This window comes from Rhinolophus hipposideros (genome assembly GCF_964194185.1).
Source record: "Rhinolophus hipposideros genome assembly, chromosome: 14".
Lineage (NCBI taxonomy): Eukaryota > Metazoa > Chordata > Mammalia > Chiroptera > Rhinolophidae > Rhinolophus > Rhinolophus hipposideros.
In genome coordinates this window covers 23,774,050-23,788,983 of record NC_138060.1, presented here as the reverse complement: position 1 = coordinate 23,788,983, position 14,934 = coordinate 23,774,050, and the positions used below count along the sequence as shown (strand labels likewise).

Below are 14,934 nucleotides of genomic sequence, written 5' to 3'. Positions count from 1 at the left end.
AACTTGTCACTCTCCCTTACCTCTCGTGCAGTAGATTGCAAGTCTGATACGTAAGTGGCTCTCACACTTCAGCATTCCTCTGAATCAGCTGGAGGACATGATAAAACGGATCAGTGGGCTCTGCACAATTCTGAGATTTGGATTCAGTAGATCGGAGTGGGACCCAATAGTTGGCATTTTCCCCATGCTCCCAGGTGTTGCCGATGCTGCTTGGGGTCCCCACGTGGCATAGCACTATGCAGGCTTCCTCTATAATGCCTGTCAGTCCCTTTGTGCCATAGCTTGCTGCCAGCCCTTTGCTTCTCCCCAGGTTTTCACAACGACCGTCCGTCTCTTTGCCTCTAGTCATCACGATTTACTCTGCTGGTGAAATCTGGAGCACACTGTTTTCCCTCTGTCCTACTTCAAAGTTCTTCAGGGCTTCCCCAGCGTCCCAGCGGTCCATTGTGGCCCCGCCTACCTGTTGGCTTGTGGAATTTCATTTGTTCCTTTCCCCTCCCCACCCACCCCTGTTTCAACCAAGCTGAACTACTCACAGTCGCCTCAGAGAGTCATGCCTCCTTGTCTCTGTGCCTCTGCTCCTGCTCCTGCTTCTGTCCAGATTGCCCTTTCCCCTTTCTTCATCCAGATAGAACTTGTCATTCCTTCTTCACAGCTCCATTCAGAAGGCCCTAACTCTGCTCTTGCAGCGCTCTGCACTTAGTATCCGGCTCCATTTCCAGAGTATGTTCATTGGACCTTGGCTCCTGGCACGTAGCACAGTGCATGGGTAGCCCGCAGTGGGCACTCAGCAAGCATCTGAGTGAAGGAATGTGTTAGTCGATGTTTATGGCACCTGAATGTGCTCACTAGTAGTTCTCGGCATTGGTGACACAGCTTGCATGGCTTTAAGAGCTTGTGAATGGATAAGGATTGTCACTGACAAATCTTTTTAACTCTTTTCTCATAGTGCCTTAAAAAGAAAATTTTAGGGAATAGCTGTCTCTAATATTTTTTACCAGAAAAGGAAGAATTGCTTTCTCTATTGGTAATCTGCATTTCATCTTCACCCCATGAGAAGTCATTGCATTCTCTTTTGAGTCTGTCATATTTGCTAATGGAGGACTAGTAATAATTTGGCTACTTTGGGGACGTAACTTTATTGAAGTTTAATATATACACATTAAAGTGGACAAATCTTAGGTATACTGCTTGGTGAAGTTTTATAACTGAATACACCTGGGGTTAGGGTTCCTTTGGTGTGGCCCCTGTGAACCATTCCTCCCAGTAGTGTGAGGCCACACTGATTCTGGGCTTGGCCATGTGAGGAGAAGCTTGATGAGCGTGTGCTCAGTGGGCCTCGTCCTTTTGGAGCACTCACTCTTGCGATGGTTCTTATTGGAACCAGCCCCTCTACCATGAGAAGCCCAATCCAGGCATGGGAAGAGGCCAACTGGAGGGGAGCCAGGGCCTCAGCCATCCCTCCTGTCACTGAGCTCCCAGCCAGTAGCCAGCACCAGACTTCAGTCATGTGAGGGAACCTTCTTGAAAGTTGATCCTCCACACCCAGTTAAGCGGCCTCTTTCAAGCCCTGCTGCCCAGATCTCGAATCATGACCAAATAAATGATTGTATTGTTTTATGCCTCTTAAGTTTGAGAATGGTTTGTCACGTAGCAATAGATAACCAAAACAGAAAGCAAACACAAACATTTTCTATTTAGTTTAATTGCTCTGTAACAAATCACCCTAAATCTTAGGAGCTTATTTGCTTATGATTCTTCCGTCTGAGCTGGCGTCAGACTGCAGTGGTCATTTACGTGGCATGCAGACAGCTGGCAGGGTAGCTGAGGGCTATGTTCAGCTGAGCTGTGGACTTCTCTCTTTTTCCATGTAATCGGGGAGCCTCTTCTTCTCCATGTGGCTTCTCTACACGGTCTCTCTGTGTGATCTTTCCAACAGGATAATGCGACATCTGATATGAAGGTTCAGAGCTCCAGTGCCAGTTACCAGTTTGTTGCCTCTCAGCTCCAAATTCACACTTTTTGCCTTCTTTGTGAAAATTGAATTAAAATATCATTCTTTTGCCAGCTCGCTTGATAATTAAGTTTTATCATTAGAGGGCACTGGATAAACATTGCAAGAGGAAGGGGTTTTGTCTCTTTGCTGCAGTTAGATCACCGGCCAGGCTCTTGCAGAGGTGTAGCTTCCCCAGTGTCTGGTCCTACAATGCACACTGGCCACCAGCTCATTTTTCTACCGATAGCACTAGTTCTAAGCCACAGTTGTGCTATCTTCAGCCAGGTGTCTAGGTCTGTCTGGGACAGAATTGTCAATGTTGAATGCATGCCCCAACACACACAGAGCCCCTTGGCAAAAACTGGTTTTGCAAGGGGTCTTGTGTTATGTTGGGTCAAGATGATTAAGGAAACTTATGTCCAGTCATTCGCTGATCACTAAGCTAAACAAGCAGACGCTTCACTGGCAACACACGGCAGAGAATGCATATTTACAGAATTAATTGAGAAAGCCACTAACAACATCAGCAAACCCTGGACAAGTAGGAGAATCTAATTTGTAGAGTTACCTCTGTATATTCTTACAGATGTCCAGTTTTCAACAAAAATTATGAGACAAAGAAACAAGATCCTATTGCACATATATAGGGAGAAAAAATCAATAAAAATGTCCCAGAGGAAACTCAGACATTGGACTACCAGACAAACCTTTAAATCAGCTGTTTTAAATATGTTGAAAAAACTAAAGGAAACCATGTCTAAAGAACTAAAGTATGAGAACAGTGTCTCACAAAATAGAGAATACTGATAAAAATTAGAAATGATTTAAAAAAAAAATTCTGGAATTGAAAGGCATAGTAGCTGAAATGAAAAATTCACTAAGGGTCTCAACAGCAGATTTGGGTAGGTGGAAGAAAGAATCAGCAAATTTTAAGACAGATCAATTGAGATTATTTAGCCTGAGGAACAGAAAGAAAAAAGGATGAGGAATAATGAACAGCCTCAGACCAGTGGGATACCAACAAGCATACCAGCATATGCACAGTGGAAATCCCATTAGGAGAGAAGAAAGAGAAAGGGGTAAAAAGAATATGTCAAGAAATAATGGCTGAAAACTTCCTAAATTTGATGAGGCATACGTAAAATGCTCAATGGACTCTTGTCAAAGACAGAAAATTTTGAAAGCACCATGAGACAAGTAACTCCTCACTTACAAGGGGTCTGGTGATTTCTCATCAGAAACTCTGGAGGTCAGCCAGAGGCAGTGGGATGACATTTCAAAGTGCTGAAAGAAAAAATACTGTCAAGAGTTCTATATTTGGCAGACTATATTTCAAAAATGGAGAAATTAGACCTTCCCAGAGGAAAAAAATTGGAGAGAATTGGTCTTTAAAAAATACTATGCTAAAGGGAGTCGTTAAGGCTGAAATGAAAGGACAGTAGACAGTAACTTGAATCCACATAAAGAAATAAAGAGCACCAGTAAAGATAAATGTAAAAGTATAGGTAAATACAAAAGACAGCATAGATGCATTTTTTTGGTAACTGTTTTCCCCTCATCTGATTTAAAAGACAGCTGCACCAAGCAATAATTATAAATCTGAGTTGATAATCCTACATTGTATAAAGATATAATTTGTGCGACAGTATTAGCAGAAAGGAAGGAGAAAGGAACAAAGCTATTTAGGAGCAATGTTTTTGTATACTACTGAAATTAAGTTGGTGTTAATCTGAGCTAGAGTGTTATAGATAATACATTAATTATAATCCCCAAGGCATCCATTAATAAAATAAAATTTAAAATATAGTAAAAGAAGTGACAGTGGGATTAAATTGGTACACTAGAAAATATTTAATACCAAAGAAGGTAATGAATAGAAGAACAAAAAAAAAAGACGTAAGCCATATAGAAAACAAATGGCAATATGACACACATAAGTCCTGCCTCATCAATAAATACATTAAGTATAAATGGATTAAACACTTGATTAAAAGGCAGAGATTGGCAGAATAGATTTTTAAAAAGACATAATGCAGCGATATACTGTCTACAAGAGATGCACTTTAGACTCAAAGACACAAATAAGTTGAAAGTAAAAGGATAGAAAAAGATATACCGTGCAAACAATAACCAAAAGAGAGCTGGTGTGGCTGTATAATACCAGACAAAATAGACTTTAAGACAAAAAAATGTAAAAGCAAAGAAAGATATTTTATAATGTTTAAATGATAATCCATCAAGAGCATATAGTAATTATTAACATATATGCACCTCACAGTAGCAGGGCCCCAACAATACATGAATCAGAAAAGATAAATAAAAGTAAACCCCAAGAAACCCTTAAAAATTAGATGAGAAAAATGCTGAAAAGAGAAATCACCCAGGAGCAGCAAGGAGCAAAAGCCAATAAAAAATTATTGCTGATGGTCCTGGCCTCTCTCTGTGTAGTCTTTTGTGGATGGAGAGGCAAGCGGGCTAAAGGCAGCGTGTGCCTGTGGACGTACCTCTAGATGGTTTTTTTATTCATCAGCAGCCTGGACTGTAATGGAAAGAAGGATGATCCTTAAGCAAAAGAACCTGGGAAACTCCCTGGTTCTGCAAGTCCCAGGCATGTTCTATGGGCTCTTGTCTGCCTGTCTGTGCCTTGTAAGGTGTGCCAGGAACTCTATCTAATAAACGTTATCATGCAGAACTCGTCCAGGATTATTGCTCTGATTGTTTTTGTATTGCTTATTTGACTTCACAAAATCTTAAGTTTTATCTGTTTGCTTATTGACAATCTCTCACTTTGAGTCTAGTATCCCTTTGCTGCCATTCAGCTATGGCTTCCCATCTTGAATCTGGAGAATCATTTCTGGACCCAAGTACAGGTCCTTACATTTGTCATCCTTTCTACTTTTCTAAGATTCAGCTCATGCTTCTTGCCTATAAAGAAATTTTTGGATACCGGTTCCATCATAGAGCATATTGATTCCCCTTCCTGTTTAAACAGAAAGAAACCAAAGAGTTTTCTGTCATCTGCTGACAAAACCAAGGACACTCATCCTTATTAATAGACCTTTATCTAGAGACAGAGGTGGTTTTATCCCAAGGAAGGCTGCATGTTGGCTGATCTGTTTTTCTTTCCTCTGTGCCATTATTTTCTAGAAAGTGAATACTAAGAAAATCAGCAGAAATTATTTCTGGGTATTGGAGAAGACAAATGCCATTTAACTAACATTTATGAAATTTGTCAGATGTGCTAGTCACCTAAGTAGCTACTTTCATTGTCCTCTTTATTATTTAATTCCTATGATTACAGGGTAGAGAAGAAACTTTATTCACTTTGGTTTATGAGAAATCTGAGCCCAGAGGAATGTTGAATTGTCTTAATCTCCTAAGCGCAAGCCTAGTGCTTTTCCCTCCGTGCCATAGCTGTGAACTGCACTACCTAGCAATTCTCTGGACTGAGTTCTTGGTCAGTTTATACCTTTTCATAAAGTCTGATTCCATTATTTTGCTGTTTGCTGACAGTGTTTAGGTCTCAGCCCTCCCTCTTACCCCTTCTCTCCCACATCTGGGCCAGCTGATAAGAAACCCCAGGTGCTCCCTCCTTTGGCCCTGGCAAACCGTGCAAGCATCTCTCTGTGCAAGGGAACGCTCACTCTGACCCTGTGCACAAACCATAGGGAACCCAGGCCAATCTCCTATCCCCGCTCTCTCAAGCCACTTTCAGACCCACTTGGGAAGCCTGCCCTGCTCTCAGAAAAGCCTCTGTATGTGAGTAGTAAACCTTTTCATGCTATGATTTGGGTACAGTTCTGATGGGGAGGAGGACAGGTGTTGGAATGGCCTCCTTGGAAAAACCAACTCACCTCTTCCTGGTCCACACACCTTACTTAGTGAGGCGTTTTGATCACTGAATGCTGCTCTCCCCAGAAAGGGATCATCTCTTCTTGGCCACTTTCTGGGTAATGATCAAGATAAAAAGGATGTTGAGGTTATACCAATCTTTTTCAGAAACTCAGGATTCTTTCTTGACTATTGCTGGGCATTATGCTTCATTTTTCCTCCTAACAGCAACCCACCCTATATTTGTCCAGATTGATACACCCTCCAACTGGCAGCTAAGAGGGATCCCAAAAGAATCAGACTTAATTCTGGTTAATCTACCTAGATTCTCTTATTAGACTGACATAGTTCTAGGCCGCGGGTTGGCAAACAAGGGCCCACAGGCCAAATGTAGTCTGTTGTTTTTGTTAATAAAGTTTTATTGGAACACAGCCACACACATTTATTTGCTGTGTATGGCTCCTTTTATGTTAACAACAGCAGAATTGAGTAGTTGGGACAGGAACTGTATGGCAGTTAAAGCCCCAAATGTCTGGCCTTTATAGAAAAACATTTGCCCAGCCCTGTCCTAGATCAAAAGGCTGATGACCATATGGCTGAATACACAGCTCAGAGTACCTTCCCATGGCCCACGTGGGTCAAAGTCTGGAATATGATGAGTCTCTGCATTTTATAAAAATATCCTTATCCCTCTTGCACCTGACCTATCTGTGTAAAGGAATTGGATGTGAAAAAAAGGGGATGGTTGATAAAAGGGTAGAGTCATAGCTAATGAAAAGGAACACACCGATTTTGTGGAGATGGAGAAAGCACATGCCGACACCTGGGGAGGGAACCTCTTAGACTCTGGGAGGGATAGAGAGAGGGACAGCAATGACCTTTGTGTTTCAGAGCCGCCCCTGCAGGATCTGTTCATGCCTGCTGTCCAGCTTTTCCCTAGAACCTCTGACATGCTGATCAGAGCGATTTAAGATCTTGGTCTTACAGTTCTAACACTTAGGTCATTCTATCTGTTGATTACTTTATCTCTTGACAGTAGATTGTTTTGTTTTCATCTTCGCGTATCGTACATTTTGCTTGAATGCTGGACATACTGTGAAGGACCACAGAGACTGTCAGAAGTGAGCATGTCTTTAACGGGTATGCTCCTTCTTCTGCCGGTCTGGCCAGTGGTGTGGGGAATTGAATGAACTAGGTCGGATGTTATTGTTACCGACTTGACCTCATTAGAGGCATTAAGTTCCTCTAGCAGGGGCTGCTTTTCCCTTGTGTTTAGTGTGGGAGCTGGATTGCCAGAGGCTTTCGCACATTACTTTTCAGCCATCACTGCATGCTGGCACTCCAGAGGGGCGTCTCTTCTCCACGTCTGTATCTCCCTCAGTCGTGCACTGCTCCTGCTTGTTCCCTGGTGCTGGGCTCCTGGTGGAGGCCAGCTGGAGGTTTTCTGTTATCTTGGCCCAGCCTCAGTTTTAGGCAGGCCCAGTGCCTGGGTCTTGGGGATGCAGCTTTCTCAGCACTCTCCCTTCCACCCATGGAGACAGACTGCTGCTACCTAACCTCTACTCCATATGGTGTGAGGTCATCAGCCCAAGAGGGTTTTCTGCCCCTCCTCCAGAGGTAGAGGTTTTTGTTTTGAACATTTCCCCAGCAACAAGGACTCTTTGACTGTTTTTGCAAATGATTGCCTATCCTTCTCCTTCAGGCAGACAGATTTGACCTCTGCTCCTCTCCAGAGGCACTGGATCTTTGCCTGAGCCCCATGGGCCATTGAGAGTCCTGCTCTTCCGTCAGCAGCGTAAAGCTTTTGCTTTGTAGGAGAGAAAGGTCCAGGGAAGAGGCAGGGCTTTGTACCTGACCCCTGTCGCCCCCAATCAGCTGCTTTCCACCAGTCTCCTGCCCTGCTCCCCATTTTTCTCATGAGCACTCCACAGAGGCTTCTAGAAAAAAGCTTGCAAATATGTATGAACTTTCCTGTGTTAGTGGCCGCAATACTAGCACATAGTTCCAAATTCTTTAAAATGGTAGCTGAGAGCACCTCTTTCTCCAGTGTTCTGTCAACAGTGAGAGAATTCGCGTGGCCCATCTCTTTGGAGGGGTTTATCTTTCTTTGGAATTTTGTTTTTTTGATTGCCTTACCGGCTCAGCTCTGACAGGATCAAGTCAATTTAACAATTTTGTTAGACTGTCTGGCTTTGCCTTGTTGTTACAATGGAAGCACCGCCACCCCCCGCCTCCCTTTTTTTGCAGCTTTCTGTGTAGCAGAAGCATAAACCTACTAGATTTTGATTCTGAAGAAAGGGGTTCAATTCCTGGCTCTATCACTTATGTCTGTGACCTTTGCTGAGTCACTGTTTTCTCAGTTGTGAAGTGGGAATAATAATAATAGTAATCGTAATTATTATAATAGATTTGTCAGTGGACTAGAGAGCTATTTGGAGATTTAAATGAAATAATGCCTATGAAAGCACTGTAGAAACACAAACTAGAAACTGCTGTAAAATAATAATGATCATTATTTTTTAAGATGCCATTTCCTCTTCTTGTTGTTTCCAGAAACGATCCTCGAGACACAGAAATAAGTCCAGGACAGAATCGTCGCCCAAGATCAGCTGAAAGTGCTGAGAACGAGCCAACAAATAAACGGAATAAGAATTAGTGTGGGCTTTGGCTGACTTTTCCAATGCAGTGATCAGAATATATGGGACTTTGTTGCCATATAGGTTTCATATTCCTAAATGCGCAATTCAAGATTTTAGATTTTAAATTCTAAATATTATTTTTGACTGATTTTCATTCTTTTTTGACTTTCCGGAAAAAAAAAAAAAGTTACAAAACATCCTCACTTGTTCACTTACCTCTAAAACAGTTCTCTCTAAAAATGCTGACTTTGCATGTTCAGCATCTTTGCAGAGTACACAGACTTTTTGGCAAAGGTGTTTTGTTTGGTTTTGTTTCTAGATTTCAGAATGTCCTTAAGCCATTCTCCTCTTCCATGGAGAAACAAACTTCCGAAAAGGACTCTTCAACCTTTCTACCACAAGGAGCAATTGAGGAGTGAAGAACTCTATTTCTGGAGAGGCAGGATGTCTTAACTCCACCCTCGGAGTGTGTAAGCTCCTAATACCCGGGTGACAGCGTGCCCGGTACAGCAGTTAGGAGCTAGTTGTTACCCAAGTTTAAGGTAGTTGTTAGTTAGACCTGTGTCTTAAACATTACTGGAGTAGGGTGTTAGTATTGTAATTTAAAGTCACAAACAATAACTTTAAAACGTTGGGCGTAGTCTTTGGAAATGGCACATAAAAATGATGACTGTTGGTTTTTTCACTTGGGTAAATCGAATTTTTAGCACTTAGATTCCAGCTATTAAAAAGAATGTAATAAATGGCTTTTGTAAATGAATAGACTCTATATCTCTTTAAAACCATGTCCTTGAAAAGGGTCTTGGGACTAGTTGAGTATAAGCTACAAATTGTTGGAAGGGGTTGGTCAGAAATGACCTCTGTGCAAAATGTCCAGCAGTTTCCGGTTCCTTTCAGAGTTCCTAATGCCTCTCTTTGGCATTTCAGAGTCAGTGTTCACCTTCCTGCCACCTCCCAACCCAAACACATCCGCTTTCTAGTAACGTGATAGCAGATACAGCAATGGTAAGACCATGTGTTCTGAGTGTGCCAGGATTTGGTGAAGTCTGCTTTTCAGAGAATGTCTCCAGTCGTTTGGTATGCTCTCGGGTTTCTGGATAACTTGTGGAGTCTCATTATGACTTAGAGTTAAGCCTGTCAAACTTAAATGGCCATTTATTTTCTTTATGAGTTCCCTGAGCTTCAAATGGTTCTATAAGAATTTGTCATAGTTGTTTCATCTAAGACCACAAGTGGCACCTTTCGGAAACGAAGAGCAGCACCACTCACTGAGTCTATGAAAGGATCTGATGTATGGTGGGTGAGCAGTGCCAAATAACATAGGGTTTATCACTGATCTGATACTTATATCTCTGAGTTGCCAGAAATAATGCTAAAATGAAAAGTGCTTGTTTCATTGTAAAGTACACAGTCTGCTATAAATTCACCAGGAAGTAATTACTACTTTAATTGCAGCAAAAGGAGTCTGCAAGGGAGCTGTGAGACCCAAGACAGGAAGCCAGGCAAGTGCATTCGTTCAATAAATAGTTTGATTTTCTACTTACTTAGGTAGCAGTCACCATGCAGAGTGTGGGCAAAGCAGAGGTGACCAGGCCATTTGAAACAATGGGGGGAGAGTTTGCCCCTCAGGGGACATTTGACACTGTGTAGAGACATTTTGGCTGTCAAAACTGTCGGGTTGGGGGATTGCCACTGGTATCACCGGGTAGAGGGCCAGGGATGTGCTGAACATCCTACAGCACAGGGGCCACCCACATGAGTGTTCGCTGAGTCTGCCTTAACAGGGCCGCGGACTGGGGGGCTTACACAAATAACGCACAAGACTGTGCGTTATTTGCACAGTCCTGGAGGGTAGCAGTCCAAGACCGAGTTGTCAGTAGGCTTGCTTTCTTCTAAGAGCTCTCTGCCTGGCTTCCAGATGGCTGCCTGTCACTGTATCCTCACATGGTCTTTCCTTTGCTTTCACACATGTCTGTGTCCTAATCTCTGATAAGGACACCAGTTATATTGGACGAGAGCTCATTCTAATGGCCTCATTTTACGTGAGTTACCATTCTAAAGACCCTCTCGCCAAATACATTCACATCTAAGGTACTGGGGGGTTAGGACTTGAAAATATGAATGGCATTGAGGGGACCCACAACACCCCACAGTAAGGAATTATCCCGTTCAAAATGTCATTGGTGCTGAAATCGAGAAACCCCCAATGTAAAGAAATTCCCAAGTCTACTTGAAAAATAAGGCCTCAAGGGCATTTATTGAGCCCTATTTGTTAGCACTTAGCATATATTTAATATATGTTAAAGATATTTTTATATTCATTTGCAAATAAGGAATTTAGGGAAAGTATTAGATCCAGTATTGAAACCAATAAGCTGAGTCCAAGCTTTACCTTTTAATGAAATTTTGATCCTTATCGCTGGTTATTAATTCTTTTTACCTCCTAAGTCTTCTCCAGGTATCACAGCTACCGTTTGTATGTCACCTCACATTGGCCGTGATGCTTATGGTTTCTGAGGGCACAGGTGAGCTGCTATGTATAATTTAGAAAGGTCGTTTCCAGGTGGTTCTGATATGTCAGCCCATCTTTCATCTTCTAATCCATTCTCTCTATACCAGGGGTGTCCAAACTGTGGCCCGCGGGCCAACTGCAGCCCGCAATCCGTTTTTAATTGGCCTGCAGCAAATTCCAAAAATATATTTAGTTTACTTAAATAAACCAGGTGAGGCAATACGTACTTCACCTCGAATGAGTGGCCCGGCTCTTTGTGTATATGGCCCTTGGTAAAAAATATTGAAAAAAGTTTGGACACCCCTGCTCTATACCCTTCATTGAGTCTCACTGATCTAGTTGAAAAAGTAATTCACATACATAAGACAATGTGAATACTATAGGGAGGGTGGTATATGTTTAAAAACTAATTCTTATGGTAAAGATTCATGTCAATGGGTAGAGAGAGACAGAGAGAGGGAGAGAGAGAAGGCTTTGTGGAGAATTTTTTTCCCTTGTGGCCCTTAACCCTGTAGAATGAGAAGAAAACGACTGTCTAGACCACTACACGGATAGAGTTACTGTGGGTGAACACAAAATTTGACCCTTGAGTTTTCCTAGAACTGGGGAAAAGGCAGAAACAGTAGATTACAAAACTCTTAAACATCTGATACAAGAAAATAGCAATTCTTTAAATGACGCACGTTTTTTTCCTGTTACGTGTTTTTTATTATAGAAGTGATTAATTATGAACATTAGAGGAGGAAAATCATCTCAGCCATTACATTCATTACCGTTTTGATAACCTTTCTTTGGTTTTGGTCTTCGGGTGTTTCAGATGTCCTTAGCAATACCGTGTGAGGCTACAACAGGTCACACTGGGGTCAGCACCTCCATGTGACTGACTTCATACCCCACCTACACTGAGGCCTCACAGGGGTACTTCCCCCTCTCCTTCCGGATGTGTCCCGGTATCCCCATCTCAGACTCTTGAGAATACACGAACACATGTAGGCCTGAATATGTTGCTGCTCTCCTGACACTCCTGCCGGGCTGCTGCCACCCTTGCTGGTACTCTGTCACACGCACCCTGCTGGGCCCACTGGAGAACCCTGTCTTGCCTGGGATGCTGTATCCCCGAGGTACACAGCTGCCAGGTGCCAAGGCATCCCCACCTTCCTGTTGGTTTCACTGGTTCTTGGCCTTGCAGTGTTCCAAGTAGGAACAGTGCTTTCCTGATTGATAGTGTGTAGTGTCATCTGGACCCACTGCGTCCCACTTCTCCCTTTCTTCTTTTCTTTCCCCTCTTTTCTCTCCCTTTCCTCCTTACCTTTTAATTCCTTTCTCCCCTCTTTCCTGCCTTCCCTCAACTATTATGACTATATGTCAAGTATTGTGTAAAACAAAGAGAAGCCTTGACCTAGTAAAACTTGTAGACCAAAAAAGGGAGACGAGCATTAATCAAATAATTATACAACTTACAGTTGTGATAGGTGGGACGAAGCAGAGGTGCATGGCCCGCCCTATGAAAGCATGCAATAAAGGGGTTTCGTTTTTGCCCATAAGCTCTCTATAGAGAGTTTGAAAATCAGTCCAAGGTTGTAATATTAATTACCGTATTCCCTCCTCCTCTGTGTTCCCCACTCCCAGAACCTTGTGCATGTATCTTCTGACTCCTTTGGTCCAAAATACAAACTGTTAAAATACTCATGGAAGTCAACTCATCTAAATAGGTGCCTATGTATCCACTAACTTGACAACTATATCAGACAAGCTGGACAAGTTAGAGTTTCGTATGACTTAGCCAGAACCAACTCTACACTAAAGACACACAATGCTGTCATCATTCTGTCACAAAACACTTTCACGGTACATTATCAATACTCGAATGATTACATCACGAACCCATTTGGATCATGTGCCACATTTGCATAAATTTTCTTGTTCTTGGACATTCAAGTTACTTCTAGCTTTCTTCCAGTTTTAAATAATAGAATTACTTCCTTAGGTTAGATTCACAGAAATGAAATTGTTGGAACAGTAGCTCTTAACAAAATATATGGGCAGGTGGTTTTCACAATGGAGGACACCAGGATAATTAAACTCTAAAGGAAATTTGTTCTGTGGGTTTTTAGATAATGGTCATTAAGAAATACATTGCAGCTCTTTAGTGGGAATTTAGTACCCTCAAGTGCAAAAGTTTTCATGTTTCCTACTTCTGTTAACTATCAAAAGCTGGCTGTCCAAAATTGAAGGGACTGAGAAAAGACAATTCTGTAGGCTTATAAGCAAACAAAAACTGGAAGTACTTTGGGTGTTCTAATTTGATGGTATTTAGGATCTCTGAGAGGAATGGCTGGAGAACGCTTTATAATATTTCATACCCAGGCTGGATACATTTTCTGGCAAGGTTCTAGAGCTGTTATTCTAGTGCAGGCCAGAGAAGGCTCCAGCAGCTCTGGGTGCCCGGTGAATAGAAGGCAAGATTGACATTCTTTTATGAATGTCTTTACTTGAGTACTGCGCCAGGTGGGTTCAGTAGGACCAGCAAGCAGGGGTTTTGATTTTTCAGTTTGTTTTTTAGTGGTCCCCATATTATAGCTTTAGAACTACAGGAGAGCATAATTGAAACTCCACATGGCGTTGTTTACTTCTGTTTGGGTCACATAAGAAGTGCATCACAATCTTAAGAGAATTTTATAAATTCTTTTGTGTAACATCCAATTTTGAGCAGCCGTGACGTTTCCTTGTCTTTTCCAAACGCACATCTGCATCTGAACTGCATAATGTATTTCAAGGTGACCACCGTGTTTCCCCGAAAATAAGACCTAGCCGGACCATCAGCTCTAATGTGTCTTTTGGAGCAAACATTAATGTAAGACCTGGTCTTGGTTTACTGTAAGACCAGGTTTACATAATATAATACCAGGTCTTATATTAATTTTTGCTCCAAAAGACGCATTAGAACTGATGGTCCAGCTAGGTCTTATTTTCGGGGAAACACGGTAACCTCAAGTTCACTGTTGAATGGAGGGAGCTGTTTAATATTTAATTTAATCAAATTCTGAAGAATACCTGCTGGAAACATTATTTGGCAGCATTGATTTCTGAAAACACGACATCCACATCGAGCAATTTCTTACATATGTTCAATACATGGTGTTGAGTTATCTAAACAGGTTAAAAGCTTGAGGGAGGAGGTGGGGCTAAGATAGAACCTGTGATAGTATAACTTAATGCTGAAATCTATGCAGCTTGTCAGTTTTTCAGAAATATGGGCTTTATCATGACACATTTTTGCCCATATCTATTCCAAGATCACATACTTTGGATCATTGGTGATTTCTATCCAAAAATGGAAAATGATGAATAAATGTTTCTAAAAGGCATACCCTGTTCAGTGCAGGTTTTTTTTTTTTTCTTTGTAAAGCAGAAGAATGTAGTAGTGATGAATTTTGGGATACTGTGTTTCAATATACTGTTGTTCCTCATACAAGATATTAGATCGAGAGACCCAGCTTCACTCTGTTACATTTTGATAGGCAAACAGTATTTGCTAAAGGATATTCTTGAGTAAGAATGAACTAGAACCCAAAAGAAAGGCATGGCAATTGGTATATGCATTAGCAAATCTAAATAAATATAGACTAAAAGAAAAAAAGACAATGGAGGATGATTAAAACTAGGTGAAAATAAAGTATTGGGCAATAACATGGGAGAGGAAGTGAGAATATTAAGGCATTCTAAGGCCCTTGGTATTGCTTGGGAGGCACTGACCTCCTTTACACTTAAGTCAGGATCCATTTTAAAGCTTTAAGGATAACTATTAATGAATAGAAACAAGATTGTATTTGTTAAGCCAGAAAATGAAAACTTGATCAAACTACTACAAGGCAGAAAAGAAGGTTAACAAAACAACTAAGAAAAAGCACTATGAATAGAAAACAAAACAGGATGGTTCAAGAAGCCCAAATATA

The 14,934-nt window shown here is 41.6% G+C and overlaps 1 protein-coding gene across 6 annotated transcripts in view; it reads left to right on the top strand.

Moving 5' to 3' along the window:
• The window catches only part of RAD18 (RAD18 E3 ubiquitin protein ligase), a 103,872-nt gene extending 94,648 nt beyond the window's left edge, over positions 1-9,224 (top strand). For all 6 annotated transcript variants that reach the window (XR_013994868.1, XM_081071953.1, XM_081071951.1 and 3 more), the window contains one exon: positions 8,381-9,224. Coding sequence is in view for 5 of the 6 variants with exons in the window: in XM_081071953.1 (XP_080928079.1) it covers positions 8,381-8,483 (103 nt within the window). In the remaining variant the exon portion in view is untranslated. The remainder of the gene's footprint in view (positions 1-8,380) is intronic.
• The last annotated feature ends 5,710 nt before the right edge of the window (positions 9,225-14,934 follow it).